Genomic DNA, 25,221 nt, shown 5'->3' on the forward strand with positions numbered 1-25,221 from the left:
CCACTGTCGGGGCACACTTCTTATATTGTATTGGTTTGGTATGTGTTGGTTTACTAGAGTTTTATGGTGATTTCTCGCTACGGTCATTGTTGCAAAGGCCTTGGAATACATGTGTATATATTTTTAATATAACACCTGTTTGGAGTAATTTGTAAGTGTCCTTGCTTTGTGTGCTCATTGCGGGCTTTCAGTCACCCTCACCCCTCTTGAGACCTAGTCTTGACCGCAGCGATCGCTACCCTGATTGGTCTGGCTTGTCCAGAGGTTACCCTGTTCCAAGTAATTAGGTTGGCCTTCTGAACTTCTGCGCCGCCAGGACAGAGTTCAGAAATCCGTCTTAACAATGTCCTGCTGTGGTTTGAAGTACTGCTTCACAGTAAAATTCACACCTTGTATTTAAAATATAATCAATGTAAAGATGACTTTTAAACATCAATTATGCATTGTGTAACACACTTTGCAGTTGGTTCTCCTGGTATTACGAAGCGTGCAACAGAATGTCATCAGACACCAGATAAACCCAGCACGGGTGCCATTTGCCTACTTAGCACTGAGCAGCTTCTGTAATGATGGCTGAATGGATATCTTTACGGGACACCTTTATAGCTGTGAAACCGTGTGCATCTTTGGCACACGGTTTTTGTGCTCACCCTTCTATGGCTTTGGGTATGCTTTCATAGGTTTCGTGATGCACTTGTGCAATCAGATTTAGTCGTTGCCATTTTAACTTCTCTATGATCTATTTTATACTTGCACCTTTTGGGGACGGCCACAGACCTCTGAAATGTGGGTTCAGGGAGGGAAATTAGTGCTTTCTTCTGGACATCATTTTGGTGCCACCTGTGAGAACTCTGACTTCAGCATAGGCAAGTGTATGTTGTAAAATAATGCATAATTTCTAACCTTTGTTTTTCTGAAGGGAAAAACTTCATTTTTCAACTGTTTAGAAATGCATGGTGTGTATATGAATCTAAAAGTGCTTGCTTAACAGTGTGTATTGATTAGAAAGAACTCCAAAAGGTAATGCCACGTGGCACAAAAAAATAAAAAAGTAAGATTGACCAAAGAGCATTATATCTGTCATACATGTCTGAGAGTTGAAGGACAGTATCACTAAATACCTAAAGCACGCTGCGTTTGGTATGGGTTTCCTTGTTCTCTTTTTTTTTTTAAACAAGTCACCCTAATAAAGCTTTTGTAAATATCAAGCATATACTGCTGAATCGGTGTCTTTGACCCTTATGCATCCTCGGGGCCTTGACCTCCCGCGCCATTTCTTCCCAGCTCCTGTCTATCCACAGCACTTTGCATCTGCACACCCTGCGCTCTGGAGGCTCACACTTACACCTCTTGCGGACCAGGCCATGTAGCACTCAACATTCCTAGCACTTAGTCTATGGCTCACCCACAAGCTTGGACTCCAACACTTACCCCCCACTTCCCTCTTCCTTTCTGAACTTGCACGTACTGAATACTCCCAAGGCATAGTAGGTTTGTTCCCCTCCCTCCTCCCCCTCTGCTCTTAAATATTGTGTTGTAATGTTATTTGCCACCCTCGCTCCCTCCCTGCCCTGTGGGAGCTTTGAAACAGTATTTTCTTAATGCATTACTGCCTAGCAAGCCATAAATATGCAAGTTGCCCATCAAAAACCTTCACTGCCAGAGTGGAACAACTGCTAACAGCTCATCATTACAGTGTTGTGGATCAGCCAGACACAGATCAACGAAGTTGGCTTTATATTAAAAAATGACCACCAGTAAATTAAAAATAAACTGCAATAAAAAGGCACTCTTGCGGCTATCTGCCGCCCTAGACCTGGGCCTGGTCAGCCTTGTTGTAAAGGCGTCTGTGTGGGGGTGGTGGCTGCAAAAACATTTTGCTGCCGGTATGTTCTTCTTTACTTCCTACCTCCTCTTTGTAGTCGATTGTATCAACTAAGCCTTCTGCTGCACATCCACCATTAAACCCTCCATAATAGATTTTCTCTGTTGAGTGGAAGTGGAAATGTGTTTAGAAAAACTGCTTGTGTGCTAGGTTTGATTTTTTCCAGAGCTGAAGCCTACCGCGCGCTCAGGCCTGTGGAGTTGTGTATTTATACTTCTGGGTCGATCCCCAAACCCTCTACAACTCCGTGGTGTGCTTGCATAATTTTCCATTCTCTCGATCGCCCAGTAACTTCTCAATATCTTGCTTAGTCGTGAGCGATCAGAACTAGGGATTCGCTGCAATGCTTTGTCTGCTGGTGCCTCGGTTTGGTTGTTGGTGGGTTGACTCCCACCCCTGCAGTCAAAGCCCTGACCTCTAGTTCCAATGTCTGTTTCGGACTCACTCGTAGCCAATTCAGAGTGAATGGTGTATATTGCTCAGCTACGGTGCTCCCAGGGTCTTGTGTTTGAATTGTTGGCATGGTCTGGAGGGCGACTACTATATTACACAATTTTGAAATACACCGTCGACAAAACCCAATTGGCAGTTTCCTTTAGGGTCCCAGGGTTTCGATAGCCTCAATATGAAGGGTGGCAAGGGTAATGGGCACACTAAGAAATATTTAGTGTTAATTACCTCTCTCCCCCACTATTGTACGCCTCAATGCTGTTGCATATGTTTCTAACCAATATTGATAGTCTCTCTGCAAAGGAGTGATTTGGCGGAAAGTGTTTTCATTTTTTTTTTAAATCCCAAACTTTCAATTCCTTGGCCTCAGATTTATAATTTCACAAATGTATTCATAACTTCATTATGCATGGCAAGCTATGAAATATGCATGTTACTCTGATAAGAGTATTCACTATAAGCCACAAGATAAAAACAAATAAATTACAGAAACCCTCCCCTTAAATTAACAGTTCCCACATTCTAGCACATTAAAAGACCCCACTGACATCTATTTTAATCTGTTACACTCGGATGTAATTACCTAAATAGCGAGACAAAAAGACTCAAAGGTTATAGAGCCAGCTGTGAGATGGCGGAGATCTGAAGGCTACATGTGCAAAACCTAGCTGGTACAGAGCAACTGAGTGGGTACACTTTTATAGATCACCTTGCAAACCAAATAATATTCAAACACTTCAATTTACATTGCAGATTCTCAAAATGAAATCTGATTGTATTGGGGACGCACAACACAAAGTTGAGCATGATTAAATACTTACGAATACATGGTCAGTTTGTCCAGATCGTCGTGCATATTAAAGGGATACTGCTCTCCCAACTGAAAAAGTTTTTCTATTGCTTCATAAATAAATATGAGGCAAATGAGTGCAGCAAATGCTTCCTCTGTGAATCGCGTGATGTAGCACACAAGGCTGCTTGCATCTGTTGCTACCAATAGCATGCAGAAAAACGCTGTCCACAGACCAATACTAGTGCGCAGGGACAGGTACGAAAGTCCATAATCTCTGTTCCAAAAGAAAAGTGTTAAATATTCCATTAATAGTGATTTTGTGATGTGCACAGCAAATCTCCAAGGTGAATAGCATGAGCACAAGAAAAACAGTGACAGCTGCAGAGAAAGCAACTACAAGCATCCAAAAGAACATGTGCTTTACAGTTAAATGTTGTACAAACAGTCCCTTTATTCAGGCCCGAAAAAAGGTTTCTTTTAGTTTCAGATTGGATGAACGCTGAAAAACTGTGCCAGCTTTCATGAACATAAAGGTTTCTTTAAACTCTTGTAGGAAAACTATGCATAACAGATTCACACCAAATATGGAATGCTTGCCTACCTCTAATAGGTTAGTAGCTGGTCATCCATTAAGCGTCAAATGTCTAATTCAATACATGTGAATTGAATGAATATCATTTAGTGGTTGGATGTGGACCAGTCGTGTCATTTATAATAGAAAAAATTGTAGATCTGATTAGTCGGTCTTACGAGAGCCACCTATCGGTTCACAATACCACCCGTGCTTCAGTACCATCTTATGCCCTATGCAGCAGGGGGGGGGGGTTCCAAGAGCATCTATCGCCCAATGGAGTGCCTGAAAGCCTCTATTTAATGAAAGGCATCAGGCTATATTCCATGGAGCAAAGGCCTGACCTGAACAGGCCATACAGATCAGATGTTCTGTCCCGGTATTTAAACTGTGAATCACTGCATTATCACAATGTAGAACCCAGTGCAAGAATGATTGCAGCACCTCAGTCTGAACGCAAGAAGCGACCATGCTGCAGTACTCCAGGCAGAAAGCCCTACTATACACCAGCATCAGCCGATTGCTCAGCATTCTTAAAATGAACATACATGGAACAACCATGAGCTGATGGGAAGGCATTGCAACTGAGTTCAACTGCCTCTGAAGCCACTTTTGCTTGGAGTAATAGCATGCTCATAAAACAGGACCATACATACCCACCAAACCCAATAGGCCATCAGCAGTTCTTTGAAAACCTAAACTCTGCTGCTGCTTAAGGGAACCGTCCTCAATATTTACAGCCAAGCGTGAAGGCCCCTTTCACGTCATGGGCCAAAATTATGCCACTAAATATCAAGGTTCCCTTCAGGCATGGCTCAGGCCCAGATCAGGTTGCAAACATTTTAATACTGTCACAGTATAGTGGGCCACTTAGAGTTTATTCTAAGACCTCAATCCTAAATGAATTCTATACTGAAAACCCAGTTTAATCTAGTCAGTTGGAGGCGTTTTCATTCTGACACAAATTTGTAATGTTTGGAATTTTCACTGTTTGGAAATCATTTTGTATTTTAACAATGTCTTACAAAAAACACCACTACCTGCCGGGTATGAACCATGAGCTAAACTAACTTTAGTCTGGGTATTGTGGGAGATCATCTATAGTCCAACTCGGCAAGGCCAACGGCTGTCTCACATGCCCATTGTCCAAATAAGGACGCTTACTCACGACTTGCCTCAAAGCATCTGAGAGGGCAACTGCAATCATTCTGAACCCCAAAACATGTAGGCGCAGTTTCTTATTTGCCTGGCTCAACAGCACCTGAACAGTCAAGCCTTTCACAAAAGTACGCCTTCCTCCATACCTTTATTACATCACAGGGAACAAGACTGGAGCCTTTAGCCAAGCAGCAGAATGAAGAACTTTCTAGCACATCCCCACCATGGAAGTACACATGGCCACGTCCCCATACAGCTACTCTTGTAAGCCACACCCAACTGCAAGTTCCTTCATTTAGTCAGACTTGGTAATATTTAAAGTGGTGTAGGCAAGACATGTGGAGGAAACAGGACTATAGACAGTGTACCAAAGTCGCTATGGTAACTTTAATTTACATCCCCCTTCTACCATACTTTTAGGGAATTCCTAAACTTCTCTAAATGCAGGAGGCTCGTTGGCCAGGAGGCTCGTTGGCCAGGAGGCAATTGATCTGCTGCAAAGCGATTCCTTAGTGTGAACAGTTTCTAGATATAATCTCAAGAGAACAATGCTTGCATAAAGCACGAGGGGTGGGGCTACATGGCCGTCTTGCAGAAATACGTGCTGAAGGACTGACTCTAAAATACAACCAAGGATAACCAATGTGCATGGATTCCCTGTGGAGGGGTCCAACTTCAAACGGTAGGCTTTTAAGATGGTGGAAACCACCCAGCAGGCTACAGTTGCCTTTGGAGGCAACAACCTGGGGTGGGCCTACCAAGTGTAAAAAAAAAAAGCAGAGTGTTCGTTCTTAATGCTTTGTTTCACTCAAATCAGATATTCAAAGCCCTCACCACATCAAGAGTGTAGTATCCGGTCTACTTCAGAGGCACAGTTTGGAAAGAACACTGGTAGAGAGATTTCCTGATTGAGATGAAATGCAGTTTTAGGCAGGAAGATCAACTTTTTTCCCCCTTTAAAAGGGGACACAAGGTTCCTCGCAGCAGGGGTGGGTTATAATTTACCAATTCTGTAGGTTGAGGTAAATTCACACCACAAAAGCAGTCTCGAGTCATGCTGGAGAAGGTTTTTACATTCCACATGTACATAAATGTTGCACTCGCAAGGAGCACAGGGATTTTGTTCATGGAAATAATGACAAAAGCCAATTGAAGTGCCCTTTAACAACCGGGTTTGCAAGAGAAACTGTCCTTAAACTCATTTATGTATGTATCAATGGTAGCCAGGTAAGCTCTGCAGGATTTTGAAGACACACGATTCAGCCAAATAAGTCACAAATGAGAGGACGTCATTGACCGGTAATTCTATGGGACAGATTTGTTTTCCAGGCATCAGTAGTAAAATTGTCCAATTACTGGTATAGTGGGATCTTGTCAAGCCCTTCCTTGCTGCCCTGATTGCCATGTTTGAGACAGACCCAAGTTCATCTAGCAGCCTGGTCGCTGAGTGACTAGTCTAATAGGATTGATTGAAGGAGTGTAGGACCATCTTCTATGTTGATGTAGAAGGTCTGGGCAATTCAGGAGAAACCAGGGCAGCAGGCACTTCATGGTCTGGATGTGAGAGAAACACATTCTTTTGTAGCAGTTTGGATGGCTGTCTGCTTCGGCTTATGCAGAACCTTGGTTACTAGGGGAAAGTGAACATTATGATTTTCTGACCTTCACACAGCAGAAGAAAGGTGTCACCTGTGAACCCCGGCTCTCTCCCTTACAAAACACACACAAGGCATTTCTTGTGCTTTATCACAAACAAGTCCAGAAATTGGAGTAGATGCATCTTCGTGGAGTTCATTCATGTGAGGTGAGACTGAAATAAGTAATCCTCCCCCTCACGTTTTCTTATCCCAAAGGAGGAAGACAACGTGCTGAAAAGACATGCCAGATTTTGAAAGCCAGGAGACAAAGGGACTGACAGTTGGGTGGGGTGTGTAGAGGAGATGTTCAGATGTGTTGTCGTGCATGGCGGCTCTAGGGATGTACTGGAAAGAGGAGCATTCTTCTGCTTTGCACCAGGCTGTGGTTCTGCATCCTTTCCACTGAACGTCACAAAGTATGGAAGAAAGGGGACTGTACAAAAGAGTACCATTAGGTGTCATGCAGAGTCCGAACACACTTGACTGGTATCAAGTCTAAGACCAAATATAATCATTCATCCAAAAATCACATTTGGATTACAATAATCAAGATTCATGTTGTATGCAAGAAGAAAAACAAATCAAAAGCCACGTAACTCACCTGCAGAACTTAAATAATATCTTCTCAAACACGAGAACAGGTCCTGTGCTTCCCAGTATCGTGAGAGGCTGCCCAGCAAACAGAGAGTATGCAATTCCTGTTAAAGATGCTCCAAACAGAGACTCTATTGCACTCTATTCAGGGAGAAAAGGAAAGAAAAAAAGACATGCTATGGCACATTGCTTCTATGGTGGGAGCAGAATTCGATTTACGGGCATCTAGTATTTGAAAATAATTAAAATGAACATGCAAAACAAACGCATAATGAAACCCAATTTGGGATCACAAAACATCACACCTGTCACTGTGCATGATTATAAAGTCAATACATCGGCTGAAATCCGGAATAAAATACTCCAATGTGAAGGAGGCTCCACCGCTACCAACTGGCAAAAGGCACAAAACAATTCTGTACAACCAACACCCCATTAAATGCTTAAAGACTTGTTGGCTGTTATGTTGGCACTGAAGAGTAGTTGACAAGACAGGTTATATGTGATATTACCGACTGACATTACAGAGTGTTATATTTCATCACAGTAAAACACTTGTTACCTATTAATTTGCGGGGGCCCCTTAATGCCCCCCTGATTTTCCATCCTTGTAACTCCACCCCCATCCCAACCGATTTTAATCTAACCCACTAGCCTTTATATATTTAATCTTTTCTCTGTTTTTCAGTGTTATAGTCCGCTCTGTTATGTACCACTCTAATATTTGCGATAAATTGACTGTGTACCAGACGGAACACTTCTGACAAAGGTTCAGTTGGCAGACGTGGACCGCTCACAATATGAGTGTAAAATTAAAACCTTGAATTCAAAATAGCTTTGTGTGAGTGATGAAGTGCATAAAAAAGACCCGCCATTGCCTTTAAATTGGCTAATATAATAAAGTATCAATTTAATGTGTCTAAGGTGCTGAAAATTCATAAAGACACAAAGCTCGGACAACTTTTCCACATCACCCATTTGACTAATAAACTTGACGATAGCAGAGCCCTGCAGATTTTTCCACAGCTCCATGAGGAGGGTGTTAGGTAGAATTACATGCATTACCCTCTGGGACCACCACATACAATTAGGATTACAGGTGTAACCAAAACCAACCTTTGGTTCAAGTCTGTACTACACCGTGCTTGGTAGCGAGCTGAGCAAACAGGCTTAGCTCAAGAGGGAATGTGAGCAGTACAGTTACACAAAGGTCTTACAATCACCAGTGGTTCAAGTACACACTTACACTCACGGTTTCTTGGTAAAAAACACTTAATTACACAATCATTTAGAAAACATTCACTAGAAGGAGGCAACTTATTATACACAAACACTTCAATACCAAACCAATACATTTGACTAAATTAGGCTCCCCTGAAATAGGAACAAAATGGTATTTGTTACTTTCAATGGGGGTAAAAGGAAGTTAGCAGAAATAGATCACAAATACTTTTTTAGGCAGTGCGAATAGTTTCAGTTCACTAAAGGACTCTATTCAGTTCAATAGGCCTAGCCCAAAGTCAATGGACTAGTGTCTTTGATGGGAAAGAGCAGTTCTTGTAGTAAACGGTAAAGTCTTTTCTAATGTTCTCAGAAGTAGTTTGTACGCAAGAGAATTGTATGTTGGGTTACAAGCGGATTAGGCCTGCAAGTTGGAAAAGTTTCACAAACTTTCACAGCAAGAGGTAAGCTCTCTCAATCAGGTTGGCACAGTACCTTAATATGAAGAACAAGATGCAGCTGAAGACGGTTCCTGCAGATCTCGGTGTTCCTGAGCCTCAGTCGTGGGGACAAGAGGGAGGACGGCGGTGGACTCCTGCACTCCACGGGATAGTCGGAAAATGCTGACAAAATGGAGTCACTTCAGTTCGAGTAGCTGTAGTCAAGCACACAAGCTGGTGTCCTTACACCCCCCTGGTTAAAGCTAACCAGCTCAGAGAATGGAATCCAGGTGGCTTACAAGTTGATTGGTATCACCAACTCAAACGAAGAAGTCGTCCTTTAAGGGCTTCTCTGTCGAGATGAACTTGGCAATTCGGACCAGTGGTCGACTCTGCTTTCCATTCCAGGAGACTTGCCTTTTAAACGGCTATCTCTCTTTCAGTCCAGCCTAGTTGCCACTCAACCAGTAGGAGACTAAGCACAGGGAGTTTCGGGCACCTCCCTCACTTCCTGCCCACCCCAGACACTCCGGTGCCAGAGGCGGTCTTCAGTCCTGAAGCCTGCCAAAGGCATGGAAAAAAAGGGTGCGCAGAGACACACTAGAAGGAACTTTCCAAAAAGAAATGGCGAAAAAAAGACCAGGACCTGTTTAAACAAAGGGGCTTAAGGCACCATCTTGAAAAACAGGGCTCATGCGATTTTTAGCTACCAGTGTTCTCGGTCGGGAAAATCATGGTAGTTTGTTGTAAAACCACTGCCACCAGCCATTTCGAGAGAAAAGGGTAGCATTTGACTGCTACATGAGTCTTTAGACACAGCAGATACTTTTTAACCCCCTCCAGCACTCTATAGGACAACAATGTGTGGTGGGTCTAGGAATTTAAAAAGATTAGTTAATTTAAACCTTACATTCTCTGGGGAACAGTAGTTTACCCCAGCAAAGGTATTTAAGCCTTTGGGAAGTCTAAAAAAGACCTTCCTGTGTCACTGCACTGAGGGTGCTGTGTAACACCAACTGGAAAGCAGAGTCGACCACTGGAACGAAAGAACCGAAGACGAGCTGGAAGAGGATGGCTGCTGCAACTCCTGGACCGTTGGTTTGCCCGGTGAAGCCCTGTTGTAGGTACGAATATCCAAGTTCATCGCGACAGAAGCCCCTTCAAGGACGACTTCTTCCTGTGAGTTGGTGGGACCAATCAACTTGTAAGCCACCTGGATACCATTCTCTGAGCTAGTTAGGATTAACCAGGGGGAAGGACACCACGTTGTGGCTTGATGAACAGCTACTCTAACTGAAGCGACTTCATTTTGTCAGCGTTTTCCGACGATACCGTGCAGGAGCCCCCTGACCCCCCTCTACCCCGACGTCCTCCCTCTGGTCCTCACAACTGAGGCTCAGGAACAGTGAGATCTGCAGTAACTGCCAGGAACCAACATCTTCAGCTGCATCTTTTGCTTCATATTAAGGAACTATGCCAACCCGATTGAGAGAACGCCTCTCTCGTGGTGAAAGTTTGTGGAACTTTCCCAACTTGCAGGCCTAATCAGCTTGTGACCTAAACATATGATCCTTTTACGGACAAACTACTTCTGAGAACTTTGGCAAAGACTTTACTGTTTACTTCAAGAAATGCTCTTTCCAATCCAAGACACTAGACCATTGACTTTGGCCTATGCCTATTGAACTGAATCGAGTCCTCTAGTGAACTGAAACTATTTGCACTGCCTAAGAAAGTATTTGTTATTTATTCTGCTAACTTGTGCCTTTTTCCTCCCATTGAAAGCAACTGAAATGCCATTTTGCTCCCATTTCAGGGGAGCCTAATTTGTTCAGAAACTTATTGCTTTGGTATTGAAGTGTGTTTGTGTATAATATTAAGTTGCCTCCTTCGAGTGAATGTTTTCTAAATGATTGTGTAATAAATTGAGTTTTACCAAGAAACCTCGAGTGCAAGTGTCTACTTGAACCATTGTGAATGCAAGACCTCTGTGTAACCTCTGGTATTGCTCACATTCCCTCTTGAGATCAGCCTGGCTGCTCAGCTCGCTACCACAAAATGAAGTACAGACTTATACCAAAGGTTGGTTTTTGCTTAAACCTGTAGTCCTATTTGTATGTGGTGGTTCCAGAGGGCACTGCATGCAATTTTGCCTAACACCAGTCCAAGAGACTCGCCTTTTAAACAGTTTTCTTCCTTTCATTCTAGCCTAGCTGTCACTCACCCAGCTGGGTGGCTGTCCTTGCCGGACAGTCAGCCAGCCAATCATGCAAGAGAGCATTTGGGTCTCCTAGGATACTAAGCACAGGAAGTTTCGGGCACCTCCCTCCCTCCCTGCCTGCCCACCCCAGACACTCAGATGCCAGAGGCGGTCCTCAGTCCTGAAGCCCGCCAAAGGCATACAAATAAAGGTACCAAACCTGGTTTGGCACGCAGAGACAAACTGTAGAAGCACCTTTCCAAAAAGAAACGGGGAAAAAAGACCAGGACCTGTTTAAACAAAGGGGCTTAAGGTGGCATCTTGAAAAGCAGGGCTCCCAGGATTTTTAGCTACCGGTGTTCACGGTCGGGAAAAATCATGGTAGTTTGTTGTAAAACCACTGCCACCAGCCATTTCGATAGGAAAGGGTATCATATGACTGCTACATGAGTATTTAGACACACCCCTCCAGCACTCTATTGTAAGATAGGGTGTGCTGGGTCTAGGAATTTGGTAAGACTAGTAAAGTCAATTTCACTGTACATTCTCTGGGAAACAGTGTATCCCAGAGAAGGTATTTAAACCTTTGGGAAGTCTGAGGGTGCTGTGTAACACATGAAAGGATTATGCCTATGGAGCTGTCTAAAACTCCATAATCAAAGAACACAAGAAAAACGCACATCAAAATACGAAAGAGTGGGGAAAAAAAGGCTCACACCCTTTCCAGGTAAAACAAAATCAAGTCCTCAAAATCCAGCAGTTGCTGGGGGTTCTCCGAGAATTCGCCCTAACAGAGGGATACAAAACCATGTAACCTAAGGGTTTAAGGGTTAGACAGGGTTTCCAAGCAAAAGAGCAAACTCTAATAGCTATGGCAGAGAAGTGAAGCTTAATTCAAGGGAGGTGACGGGTTCTCCTGAGAAAAAGCTGGTAGAATGAAAAATATAAACTTGAATGAACAAATCAGTTATGTAGACGTTCAAATAAGTTGCATAGGTTAAACATTAACAGTCAAAGTGAATGTATAGGTCCCATTGGGAAAAGATTATTTTTGCAGTTTTACACCAAAACATGCATTTGGCTCATCTCCCAGACTGTAACCAACTCCTTGATTCAGAACATTGAACCCTTGCTGCAAGTACTTTGTATGGTGCATTCTACTGCCTTGGCCATACAGTGTCCCCCAGTCTGAGGAATTGAAACGTTCTGCTTTGAGTCACAGACTACTTTGTGCTTTATTGCTGAGTTGTGATGACAAAACAAGATTAGTCCCTCTGAAAATAACCTTCCACCGATTTAGTTTTTTTTCTCCATACAACAGTCAGTCATCCAAATGAGGATAGATCTGCCTACCCAGATGAGCCACTACTGGAACTAAGACCTTGATGAAGACTGAGCAGGTGTTCGCCAGAGAGAATATTTTGAACTGCCATTGTTCTACTTAATACCTGGAAGACCAGTGATTGCTGCAATGTATTTATTTCATTTGGACAGCGCACACAAACCCTGCTGTTTCTAGGCGCTGTAAAGATGCAAATTTCATCTAGTCACAGTCAGTGGTCATGAATAGTAGGTAGTAGGTTTACAAGTTACTCTGGTGCATAGACCGATACAAATATATCACATCGGCAGCAAACAAGGTGAACAGGTGAGACAGACAAGTTTTGAGAGCTTTTCAGAAGGCCCAGTAGGATTTCTCAGCTCTTAGCGCATGTGGAGAGCATTCCATTGTTTAGCTGCAATGACTGGCAAGCTAGAGCCTCTTGCTTTGGCATGTTTGTACTTCGGTTGGGAGAGTGCGTTTAAGGGGTCCTGGTGGGTCTGGACGTGTGGGTCATAGCAATTTTTTGTGCTAGGTAAGGCGAGGCAATTTTGGATATAAACCTTTGTGTAATGGTGAGTGTCTTGCAGGAAATTCACTGACCGGGAGTCAATATGCTGCTTTTCGGGCGGCCGAGATATATTCCGCTTTGGGAATATTGAGGACAGCTTGTATGTTTTGAGCAGAAGTGAAGGCTAAGAGAGCATTGCAGTAGTCCAGCCTTGCGCCAATCATTGCTCGGGCGACAGTTAGGAAGCTTTCTGTGGAGAGGAAAGGTCTGGCAGCATTTAGCAGTTTGGTTGAGTATGCTGCTGAGGAGGCTATGGCATTTACTTGCCGGGTTAAGGATAGTGTTGAGTCCAAGTAAACGCCTAAAGTATTGACGACAAATGAGATCAGAGAGCCATCAATGTTGAAGGCTTTGAAAGCGGGCTCAAGTGTTTTTTAGCACAGGCGAGCGTCCAACGAGGAGAAGTTCTGTCTTGTCATCATTGAGGCTGTGGGTCGCCATCCAGGCCTGCATTGTGGCGTAGGGAGAGTTCAAGGTGGTGGCCTTGTTTGTGTAGGTGCCAGAGAGTGGGACCTGGTGTCGACGGCATAGTTGGTATATCACTTTGCCGAGGGAGTCAAGGAGGGCGAAGAGTGGCTTCGTCAATATGTTGTAAAGCGTAGGCGAGACGCAGGATCCTTGAGGTACCCAGCAGCTGATGAGGGAGGGTGCAGTAGCTGGCATCTTCTGAGAAATCTTTCATTGTACTAGCTTCTAGGAAAGAAGCAATCCAGGAAGCGGCTTCTGGGAAGAGGGCGGCTGTGGATGTTAGGTGGTGGCAAAGTATATTATGGTCGACTAAGTCCCTGAGTGGATTCCTGCCTCCAATTCCTACGCAGGCCTACTCTTTCGAATGCCTCATCTGCAGGCTCCCTCTCTCCTGGCCATTCCCTTACTGTGGCTACAATCCATCAGCCACCTGGTCAGATCTCCCCCTTCCTCTGAGTGGGCGGGCCTCTCCTCTTCCCTCCTGGTCTCAACCACAACTCCTTCTCGGAGACTTCACCATCCAACCTTGAGGTTTCCTGTCCTTCCACTGGACTCGTGACCTCTGCGACTCTCTACTCTCCCCCTCTGGCCCGACTCACTCTTAGGGCACACTCGATGTTCTGATCTCTTCCGACCTTCCCCTTTCGATCCCTCTCACCACTACTCCTGGAGTAATCACTTTCTCCTTTCCTCCCAGCTCACCCTCTCTACCCCTCAAACCAAGACAACTCCAGCACTGCCACCTACCTTCTCGGTTATCTGACCCATGAAGCATGTGTCAGCTGCGGCTTTCGCCACCACTTTCTCAGCCCCACCTCCCCCCTTGGCTGACACACCCTGACAGAGCCCTTTCCATGCTCTACTCTGCAATACTCTCGAAGTCCTTGCCACTTTCATGAGGATCCGCTTGAAGCCCAAAGCCAAGCGCAACACTTGGTACGACTCAGACTTCGTCAACCATAAATGCAAGTGCAGGGTGGCTGAGAGGAAATGGCGTGCTTCCGGTACATCCTCTGACAAACTGGCCTGCCGTCTGCTCCAAAAAGAACCCACATCCAAGCTTGCGTCTCCCTGGCATCTAACAACTTGGCCGAACTCTAACATCTGCAAGGAGCTGGCCAATCCTGCTGCAGTCTCTACCTCTCCTGTCCCGTCCCGTCCCCCCACCGCCTCCCGCCCCCCAAGCCTTCTGCACGGCTCTGGCCTCTAAAACTCAGGACATCCTGTCCTCCCTCTACTCCCTGCTCTTCCTTTGGGCCTTCTTCGGCCACCTCTCTTCCCACCTTCTCGGCCAAAATACCTTCAACTCTCTTCCTAAATATCTTCCTTCTCGAGCTCTTCGCTCATCCGCCTCCTACTCCCTCAGGGTCAGCCGCTTCTCCAAACGAGTTGGGGGCAGATCTCTTTCCACTGCAGGGGCCTCCCTCTGGAACAGCCTTCCTGCCTCCCTGAAACTTGAGGAGAACCACCTCCGGTTCCGGAAGCACCTCAAAATTTTCCTTTTTGCCTCTGCTTTCTCACCCCCTCTCCCCTGCTAATACTACTGAAACTGCACTGAATCTGCAACTGGGCCATTCACCGTTCTCGGCCCAGCCATTCTCCCCTGCTCTGCCTCCACGGCAACTCCTGCACTACGGGACTGTCTGTATCCATACAGCCCCCCTTCCCAGCACTTGTCTGCACTTACCTCGCACTTGCCACCAGCTGGCCCTTGTTATTTATCCTGTATGCTGTATGCCAATAACCCTGTACTGCACTTTCCCCTCTTCCCCCATGCACTTTTCCCTTCTGCTCTACCCTTGCACGATCTGAATGACACCTGGCCTAGTAAGATCGTTGTCTGTCTCCCCTTGTCCCCCCCCCCCCTCCCTCGTCGCGCCTTGAAACACTTGTGTATAGGCGCGTTACAAATGCCTTATCATATCATTTCAACCTGTTCTCATCAGACGAGGTTTCTAGACAAGTCAGATCGATGAGTCTCATCAAAATAGGTTCACCCATCTTCCTCCAAAACCATCAAGGACCACATTGTCACCTTGGCTTCTGTTCTGGCTGATTTCTGCAACCACTCCTTTGCCACTGGAGTCTTCCCCTGCCCCCCTGAAGCACTCCTTGTGCACACTCTTCTTAAGAAACCCTCTGCCAACCCTTCCTGCCCAGCTAACTATCGTCCAATCTCCATCAATCCTTTCCTAGGCAAGCTCCTGGAAAAGCTGGCCATCTCCCAGCTTAATCTTCACTCTAAATCGGTTGGTTGTCTCCATTACCATCAGTATGTCTTCAGAGCTGCCAGAAGCACGGAAACTGCTCTCCTGAACATCCATGAAGACCTGCCCTCCAACCTCGATTCCAACACCCCTTGTGTTCTTATCTTACTTGATCTCTCTTCTGCCTTTGACACGGTCAACCATGTCATCCTGCTCATCCATCTCCGTGATAACCTGGGTATCACTGATCAGGCCCTGGCTTGGCTGACATCCTTCCTCTCCAATGGACCCGCCCAGGTCCAACTTGGTTCCTTCCTCTCCTCTATCTCTACCTGTGGTGTTCCCCAAGGGTCTAACCTCTCTCCCTGGCTGTTCAACCAATAACTAGCACTAGTCCACCGCATTGCTGCTCTGCCCCAACTTTCAGTGCTATGCGGATGACACCACTAATTTTCAGGCTCCCCTCGGCCACCTCTTCTCTTTCTCTCATCTCGGACTGTGTCCGCCATCCAGGAGTGGTGTGTCGCCAATGATCTCTGCCTTAATGTCAGTAAGAACGAGATTCTCATCTGCACACCGGCTGCCTCCTTTAATGTCACTATGGCCGGCCTCTCTTGGCCTTCTTCATGCTCCCACCTGTGAGGCTAAAACCTTGCGGTCATCTTCGACTCCACACTCTCCTTCTCCCCTTACATCTGTCTCTAAGAAGTCACACTACCAGCTGCACCTCAGGAGGTATTCTTCCTTTCCTCTTCTTCCCCCCCAGAAGCTCAGAGTCTCCAGAGCTCTGGTTCTCTCTAGGCGGGACTACAGCCTCTTTCTAAATCTGCCTGCCTCCACTCTCTACCCTCTGCTGCTCATCAAAAACAGGATGGCAAGACTTGTCCTTGCCTCAAGCACAGGGATCGCATCTCTCCAGGACTGCAATCTCTGCACTGGGTCCCAGTGGCGGTGAGGATTAAGTTCAAAACCCTCTGCATTGTCCAGAAGGCCTGTTGGGGCCTGGGACATCAATAGCTTCAACTCTCTTCCTAAATATCTTCCTTCTCGAGCTCTTCGCTCATCCACCGCCAACTCCCTTGTTATGGAGAATGCTCAGTAATGTGCTAATTCCTCTCTACCTTAGAGACCTACCCCCAGCACTTTTTCTGGACTCTAGAACTTTCATTTTCACCTGGAGAGTGAGAGACCCTTTTTCCGCTCATGTATTTTATGTGATTTGAAGGTTTTTGGAGTCTGATAAACTCCATAGGCATCCTTTTACATTGTGACACACATCACCTTCAGTGCAGTGGCACAGAGAAGTCTTTAAGATTTCCCAAAGTTTAAATACCTTCTCTTGGATAAAACACTGTTCCCAAGGGCAGTAAAGTGAAAGTGACTTTACTTACATTTGTAACCTTCTAGACCCAGCACACACTATCTTACAATAGGGAGCTGTAGGTGTTACTTAGTATCCCCCTCGTCTAGTTTCTCATGTAAAATTTTTAACTTTTCTACAATTAATGGGAGGTGGCAATGTTTTACTTTTTACTACCGTTGTGTGTTTTTACCACGGGGTGCGTTTGCAGCTGCAGTGAAGCCCCCTGGGGTGGCATTTTTGTCAAAATAGCCCTGGTCTTTTTTCGCCATTTCTCTTTGGTACGGTCATACTTAAGACTTACTCTGCGCGTCAAACCAGGTTTTGTCCCTGTGTTCATTTTGTCTTTTGCGGTATTTACGAGTGAAGCCCGCCTCTGGCTCCAGAGTGTCTGGCAGGGGCAGGAAGTGAGGGAGGTGCCAGAAACTCCCTGTGCTTAATCCACTTGGTTACAGGAATGCACCCAAAGGTGATTGGCAGGCAGGCTGTCTGGCAAGGATAGCCACCCTGCTGTTTTACTGGCAGCTAGGCTGGAATGAATGAGAGAAACCTGTATAAAAGGCAAGGCTTCTCGGGTTGTAAGGCAGAGTCGACCAATGGACAACTTAATCCGAAGAAGAACTTGGAAGAGAGGCCTGCTGCAACTCTTGGACCATTGGTTTGCCTGGTGAAGCCCTGCTGCTGTGCTGAAGCTACAAATTTGCCTCGACTAGAGAAGCCCTGCAAGGACGACTTCTCCCCTTGAGTTGGTGGGACCAATCAACTCCAAAGTGAACTCTTCTGGACATCCTCTCAGAGCTGGCTGAACTTCCTTGTTGCTGCAGGAAACCAAGTGCCAGGGAGAGGAACACCAGATTTGGAGTGCATCACTTAAGCTGGCCAAGCGATCCAGGAAGATCCTCCAGACTCCCAGGAAGCAGGACTGACCGAGCCCGAGCCACCTCAACAGTGTGTTGGACCCCAGAGCAAGGAAAGCCCATCTCGACAGCCAGGAACCGCGATGGGGCCATTTGCGATAGACACAAGAAACTGAAACACTGAAGTGCCACTTGTTTGAAGACTGCCGGTTGAAGTCGGAGACCGTCCCATTGCAGGAGTCCCCAGAAGTCCTCCCTCTTGTCCCCACGCCTGAGGCCCAGGAAGGAACAAGTTACTTACCTGTAAACTGTTCTCCAGCATGGGTCTGGTATGGATTCACATGCTCATGAATATTCCCCGTCAGGCTGGGAATCCTCAGTAAAGTCAACTAATAACCAATCACTGGTCTCTGGTTCATACTGCCCCTAGCAATGACTTATCTCTACCTAAGCCCCTCCTCTGGCAGCCATCTTCAGATTTGGTAGCACGTAAAGTGGCAGTAAGACCAAGTGAAGAGCCGCAGAGGGGTAGGAGGGAGGGTTCGCATGTGAATCCATGCCAGACCCATGCTGGAGAACAACAGTTACAGGTAAGTAACTTGTTCCTTCTCCAGCATGGGGTCTGGCATGGATTCACATGCTCATGAATATAAGAATACATAGCAGTATATACATGCAGAACCACGGGAGGTGGCAACAGGCTCAACATTAAGCAATACAACAACTCAACATTAAGCATCTCTTACCTCCTCACCAGGCTCACCTTAAGCGAACAGGTTGCGCAGCACTCCTTGGCCGACCCTGGACTCCTCCCTGGAGTCCCGATCGACGCAGTAGAATCTTGTGAAGGTATGCGTCGACCTCCACGTAGCAGCCCTGCAGATGTCCAGCAGGGGCACACCAGACAGGAATGCCGTGGTAGCAGCGATCGCTCTGGTCGAATGGGCTCTCGGACGGCCGGGCAGCGGTCGGTTTTCCAACCAGTGACAGTGCATGATGCAGCCGGAGAGCCATCTGGAAATGGAAGCCTTCGAGAGAGCCTTCCCTGGATTCACAGGTCCAAAGTTCACAAACAGCTGTGATGTCTTCCGAAAACTCTTCATGCGGTCCACGTAGAACTTCAGCGCTGTAGCCACATCCAGCGAGTGCAAAGTCCTCTCGGCCGGAGACGAAGGGAAGAAAACTGTCAACACCAAGGGCTCGTTGAGGTGGAAGTCCGACGGCACCTTGGGCATAAAGGAGGGGTGCGTCCTCAGCACCACCCTTGTGTCGTGAAAAGTAAAGTATGGAGGCTTGCAAGATAGGGCCTGGATCTCTCCCACTCGGCCTGCGGAGGTGATGGCCACAAGAAATGCTGTCTTCCACGACAGGAACTTAAACCGCGCTGAATGCATAGGCTCGAATGCGGCCCCCATGAGCCTGGTCAGCACAACGTTGAGCTTCCACGCCGGGGCAGGGGCCTTCACTGGCAGGAACGATCGGAATAGTCCCTTCATAAATTCCTTCACCAGGCGATGAGACCACAAGGACGCCCGTCCTGTAGTTCTGGTGTATCGGGAAATGGCAGCCAGATGCATCTTTATGGAGGCGTGAGCCAGTCCAGCTTTGGCCAGCGACAGTAGGTACGACAATACTTGAGGGGCCGTAATCCGCAGAGGGTTAATCTTCTGTGCACAGCACCAGACAGAGAACCTCTTCCACTTATGTCCATAGCATTTGAGAGTTGAGGACGCCCTGGCTTTTGCAAGAATCTCTCTGCAGTCAGCCAGGATATCGTATCCTCCAAACTCTAGTGCTGCAGGAGCCAAGCCTGCAAGTTCAGCGACTCTGGGTCGTGATGAGAATGGCGCCTCCTTCTCTGGAGAGAAGATCTGCGTCCGTCGCCAGCTTGATAGGTGGGGACGCTGACAAGTCCAGAAGGTCCGGGAACCAGATCTGTCTCGGCCACACCGGTGCAACGAGGATCATCCTGCACCTGGACCTCTTGAGCTGGTTGATGAGACGGAGCAGCAACGCAGGGAACGCGTACAGGAACAGGCCGTCCCAAGGGAACGAGAAAGCATCGCCCATGCTCCTCGGTTGTGCGAACATGCTGGCGAACCTCTGGTACTTTGAGTTCGTCGCGAACAGGTCAATCTGCTGATCCACCTGGTCCTGGCGTAGTTCCCACTCGTGGCACGAGCGCAGCTCCCTGCTGATTGAGTCGGCGATGGTGTTTTTTATTCCTGCCAAGTGGAAGGGAACCAGAAACATCCCCTGGGCGACGGCCCAGTGCCACAGATCCTGGGCCTCCTTGGATAGGGCTGGGGATCTGGTGCCTCCCTGCTTCCTAATGTAGAACATCGTGGTGGTGTTGTCGGTGAAGATCCTCACCACTTGGTCCTTGAGGGACGGAAGGAACGAACGAACGATTTGAGCGCCCAGAACACGGCTCGTAGCTCCAGGATTTTGAAGTGGAGACCTCTCCTCCGGGAGCCAGAGGCCTCTTGCGTGGAGATCTCCGGTGTGGGCCCCCCATCCCTCCAGGGAGGCGTCCGTCGTTACCGTCTCCTTATACGCCGGGGCCTGAAAGTCCATGCCTGCCGCGAGGTGTGCACGGGCACCCCACCATAGAATCGCCCGACGGAACTCGTCGAGTGGGATCCGGTCTTCAAAGCTGCCCGCCGCTTGAATCCAGCAGGCGTCGGGGAACTCTTGTAGCGGACGCATCCGAAGTCTGCAAAGGGGCACAAGGTAGATGCATGAGGAAATCATCCCAAGGAGGGGTTTGATGGACCTCACTCTGGCCACATCCGTGGCTAACAGGCGCTGCACCTTGCCCAAAATGGCCTTCGTCCTTTCTTCCAACGGGGATGCCAGTCGCTTCACTGCATCGAGCTTCGCTCCCAGAAACAGTGCCACCTGCGACGGGACCAGATGGGATTTGGGGTAGTTGATGGCGAATCCCAGCTCCGTGAGCAGGCGGACGGTCCTCGCTGTGTGTTCGATTGCGAGTTCTCTTGACCTTGCACGGATTAGCCAGTCGTCCAGGTAGGGGTAGACGTGGATCCCTTCCAGGCGCAGCCGCGCCGCCACAGGTGCGAGGCACTTGGTGAACACCCTGGGTGCCGACTTTAATCCGAACGGCAGGGCTCTGAATTGGTAGTGACGCCCCTGGACTACGAATCTGAGGAACCTTGTGTCCTTTTAGAATGGGGATGTGGAAGTAAGCATCCTCCAGGTCCAGTGACTATAGGAAGTCACCCTCCTCCAGCTGTCCCAGCACGTGCGGAGGGTGACCATCCTGAATTTCTGTGCCTTGATGTACCTGTTCAACCGACGCAGGTCCAGGATAGGGCACCAAACGCTTGTCTTCTTTCTGACGAGGAAGTATCTTGAGTATACCCCAGAGCCTCTTGGGGACGAGCTTGATGGCACCCTTCTTGAGCATCGTCCTTACCTCAACAGCAGTTGAGGGACGTGATTCTCCTTCCTGGCCACGGGAGCAATGCGAGGACACTTTTGAAATTCCAGCGAGTGTCCACGGGCCAGGGTGTCCAGCACCTAACGGTCGCTGGAGATGGACTCCCACACGCTAACGAACTTAGTCAGCCGGCCTCCCACCGGGGTGCTTCGGTGGGGGCCCGACGCTACGGCCGGTTCAGTCCTGCTTGGAAGAGGCCTTGCCGCCTTGGCCTCCTTGCCGACGGCGGCGAGACCCTCCTCGCTTGCCGCGGCCTCTGTAGGCCTGCTGGGACGAGGAGCGGGCCGCCTGGCGGTAAGTAGAAGAGCCGCAGCTGGATCCCTTGGAGGCTCCCTGTCTGCCTCCAGAGTTCCGAAAGGGCCGCCGTTGCTGAAGGATTCCTAGGGCACGGGCTGTTTCCGTGTGTCTTGATGGCCTGGAGGGACTCATCCACCGTCTTTCCAAACAGGTTGTTGCCGTCGAACGGCATGTCCAACACTCTGGTCTGGACGTCCTGGCGAAAGTCTGTCACCTTGAGCCATCCTCGTCGTCGGAGGCAAACCCCGTTGCCCAGTTGGTGAAATCTGGTATTGGCAATGTCCGTTGCCACCGTTATGGCGTGATCCAACGCCACCTCTCCTTCATGCAGAATCTGTAGAGCCTCCACCCTCTTGTCGTCCGGTAGAAAGTCTAGCAGAGGAGCCATCTTGAACCAAAGCTCCCTGTCTTAACGGGCCACAATTGCTAAGGCATTGGCCGCCTTAATCGTCGTCGACGAGATGACTCGTCGTCCCATGGAGTCCAACTTCTTGCCCTCGCTGTCTGGCGGGGGAAGTGGAAGTTGAAGCCGCCGCACCCGCTGTTTTCTTCTTGGCTGCTGCCGAGACGACAGAGTCCGGCGTGGGCTGGGCCCTGAGGCACAAGGGGGCGGCATCGGGGACCCGGTACTTCTTCTCGTACCTGTCACTCTTGGCGGGTGTTGTGGAAGGGTTCTTGAGGATAGCCAGCCCCTCGTCCCAGATGTCGAGCAACGGCACCGCGAGGACCATCTTTCTCTTGGCCTCTCGTCGATGTTAAAGAAAACCTTCCCTTTTCTGTTCCTCAGGGCAGAGCTGGAAGAGCTCGGATGCCCTGGCTATCATGGCGTGAAAAAAGCCAATTTTGTCAGGCGGCGAGGCCCGAGGGGGTGGGGGGGTGATGGGATGTCCGTTGCGTCATCGCCGCCGTCGTCCGTCCCCATATCCGTCGCCGTATCCTCCCGAGGGTCCGGCGAAGGGGATGAGGGGTCCACAGGCCTCACGGGCACAAAGGGCGGAGCAGGGTGGACTCTCCTCCGCTTGTTCGGAGGGCTTCCCGACGGGCCTGGTTCTGGATCCTCCGTCGGGGTCCGTGGTAACCTCGTCCATCTCAGTACATAAGGATTGGATCGCCAACAAAATGGCCGCCGAGCCATCCTGGGGCTCGGGTAATGGCTGCAACGGACTGGATGGCTGCTCCACTGGGCCATCGTCACCATCTTCGATCACATCAGCGGGAACCTTCCCCTGGGATCGAACCTTCTCGAACCACTCGTTGAGGCCTTTCACGGTTTCCACCGGATCCTCCTCGGAGGCTGAATCCGAGTCCGTAATGGCCACCAGCCCACCCCCCCTCTTTTTCCAAGGGGTCTTAACGGGGGTCTTAACAATGGTCTGGAAAGAGGATTCCCTCTGCGGCGGCAGGGAAACTCTGGGCCCCGAGGCCGCCTCCACTGGCGTAGCCTCTGCCGGCTTCGCCAGGGCCGCTGCGACAACCTCGATAGAGGCCTTTGCCGGGTGGATCAAGGCCCTCACCACCTTAGGTGCGTCCTGGGCCTTCGCTTTGAAGGGGGGTAGGGGAGTCATCGCCTCGCTCCCCCTCAGCTCCCTTCGAGATCGACCGGGGCCTCTCCAGAAGCTTACCCGGGTTCTCGGACTTCCTCTTCCCCGAACCAGATCGATGGCTCGTGGTTGATCGTGCCGGGGAAGTCGCGCCCTGCCTGGCAGCCGAGGAGCCCGACCTTTTGGACTTGCAGTACTTGGCCTTCTGTCGGGCCCCTGTCGCCGGGGCACCCTCACAGGACTTAGAAGACCACTCAGACTTTTTCTTCGCCTTCTCACCTGCTGTGCCCTTCTCCAGCCAGGCGGCGAGGCGGGAACGACGATCTTGCTTGGTCCGTTCCGACAGGTTCTTGCAGAACGCATAGTCCTTCTCCACGTGGGTCTTGTCCTCATGAAGGCAGTAGACACATCTTGAATGCTGGTCCTCCTTGCAAATATTTTGCAATCCACATCCTGGGCAGCTCCTGAACAGCTTGGATCCGGGCGTCAAGCTTCCCTTGTCCTGGGCCATGTTCGTTGAGGTAGGCCACAGATCTTCTGGAATCCTCCAAGAAGCGTAACTTGATGAAAACTTCACCCTTGAGGGGCGTAGAAGAATTCTGAAACGGGTCCCCGTTATCGGAAGTAGAAACGGTGGAGTTTGGGGCTCGATTAACCGAAAAAATGAGAAAAATCTGAAAAAGCACGAAAACGCAGTAAAAGCTCGAGAGCTAAAACACGAGGACTCCCAACACTTGAACGTGCGGTAAAAATCTGAGGATGGCTGCCTGGGGAGGGGCTTAGGTAGAGGGCAGTCATTGGCTGGGGCAGTATGACCCAGAGATCAGTGATTGGTTACTAAGAAAGATCAGAAACGAAACTGATACGGATGTTTTCATACCGAGGATTCCCGGCCTGACGGGGAATATTCATGAGCATGTGAATCCATGCCAGACCCCATGCTGGAGAACAACTGTTAGAGGTAAGCAACTTGTTCCTTCTCCAGCATTAGGTCTGGCATTGATTCACATGAATAAAAGAATACATAGCAGTACACATGCACAACCACAGGAGGCGACAAAGCTTTACATTAAGCATTTCAACAACTCTAAATTAAGCAACTCTTGCCTCCTCAACAGGCTCACCTTCAAGTGAACAGGTTGCACAGCACTGCTTGGCCGACTCTGGACTCCTCCCTGGAATCCCGATCAATGCAGTAGAATTTCGTGAAGGTGTGTGTCGACCTCCACGTAGCAGCCCTGCAAATGTCCAGCAGGGGCACACCAGACAAGAAAGCCGTAGTTGCAGTGATCACTCTGGTGGAATAAGCTCTTGGACGGCCAGGCAACGGTCGGTTTGCCAACCGGTGACAGTGCGTGATGCAGCCGGAGAGCCACCTGGAGATTGAAGCCTTGGAGAGGGCCTTCCCTTGGTTCACAGTGCCAAAGGTCACAAACAGCTGTGATGTCTTCAAAAAACTCTGTGCGGTCCACGTAGAACTTCAGTGCTCTAGCCATATCCAGCGAATGCAAAGTCCTCTCAGCCGGCGACGAAGGGGACGGGAAGAAACCGGTAACACCAAGGGCTCCTTTAGATGGAAGTCTGACGGCACCTTGGGCATGAAGGAGGGGTGCGTCATCAGCACGACCCTCGTTGCGTGGAAAGTCAAGTACAGAGGCCTACGGGAGAGGGCTTGGATCTCTCCCACGCGTCGTGCGGAGTTAATAGCCACCAGGAACGTAGTCTTCCACAATAGGAATTTCAGAGGTGCTGAATGCAGAGGCTCGAACGGAGGTCCCATGAGACTAGTCCGCACCACATTGAGCTCCCACGCCGGGGCAGGAGCCTTCACCGGTGGGGGGTGTACGAGGGGAAAAGTCCTTTCATGAACTCCTTAGCTAGGCAATGCGACCACACCGACGAATGCCCCAGAGTTCTGGTGTAGCGGAAAATAGCCGCCAGATGTATCTTGATAGAAGTGTGGGCCAGCCCCGCCTTGGCCAGCAACAGCAAGTACGGCAGCACTAGAGGGGCCGTAATCCGTAGAGGTTTTATCTTCTGTGCACAGCACAAGATTGAACCTCTTCCGTTTATATCATAGCACTTAAGAGTCGAAGAAGCCCTGGCATTGGCAAGCACCCACTTGCAGTCCGCCGGGATCTCGTATCCTCCACTCTAGCAATGCAGGAGCCAGGCCTGCTGGTTCAG

General features: G+C 48.7%; 1 protein-coding gene across 5 annotated transcripts in view; it reads right to left on the reverse strand.

Annotated features, from left to right (window-relative positions):
• SLC4A7 (solute carrier family 4 member 7) overlaps positions 1-25,221 on the reverse strand; it is a 1,353,206-nt gene that overhangs the window by 676,871 nt on the left and 651,114 nt on the right. For all 5 annotated transcript variants that reach the window (XM_069648779.1, XM_069648778.1, XM_069648775.1 and 2 more), the window contains 2 exons: positions 7,096-7,229; positions 3,157-3,402 (listed from right to left, as the gene is read on the reverse strand). In XM_069648779.1, coding sequence (XP_069504880.1) covers positions 3,157-3,402; positions 7,096-7,229 — 380 coding nt within the window. The remainder of the gene's footprint in view (positions 1-3,156; positions 3,403-7,095; positions 7,230-25,221) is intronic.

The sequence above is a fragment of the Ambystoma mexicanum genome, chromosome 2q (assembly GCF_040938575.1).
Source record: "Ambystoma mexicanum isolate Mex_15411 chromosome 2q, UKY_AmexF1_1, whole genome shotgun sequence".
NCBI classification, from domain to species: Eukaryota; Metazoa; Chordata; class Amphibia; order Caudata; family Ambystomatidae; genus Ambystoma; species Ambystoma mexicanum.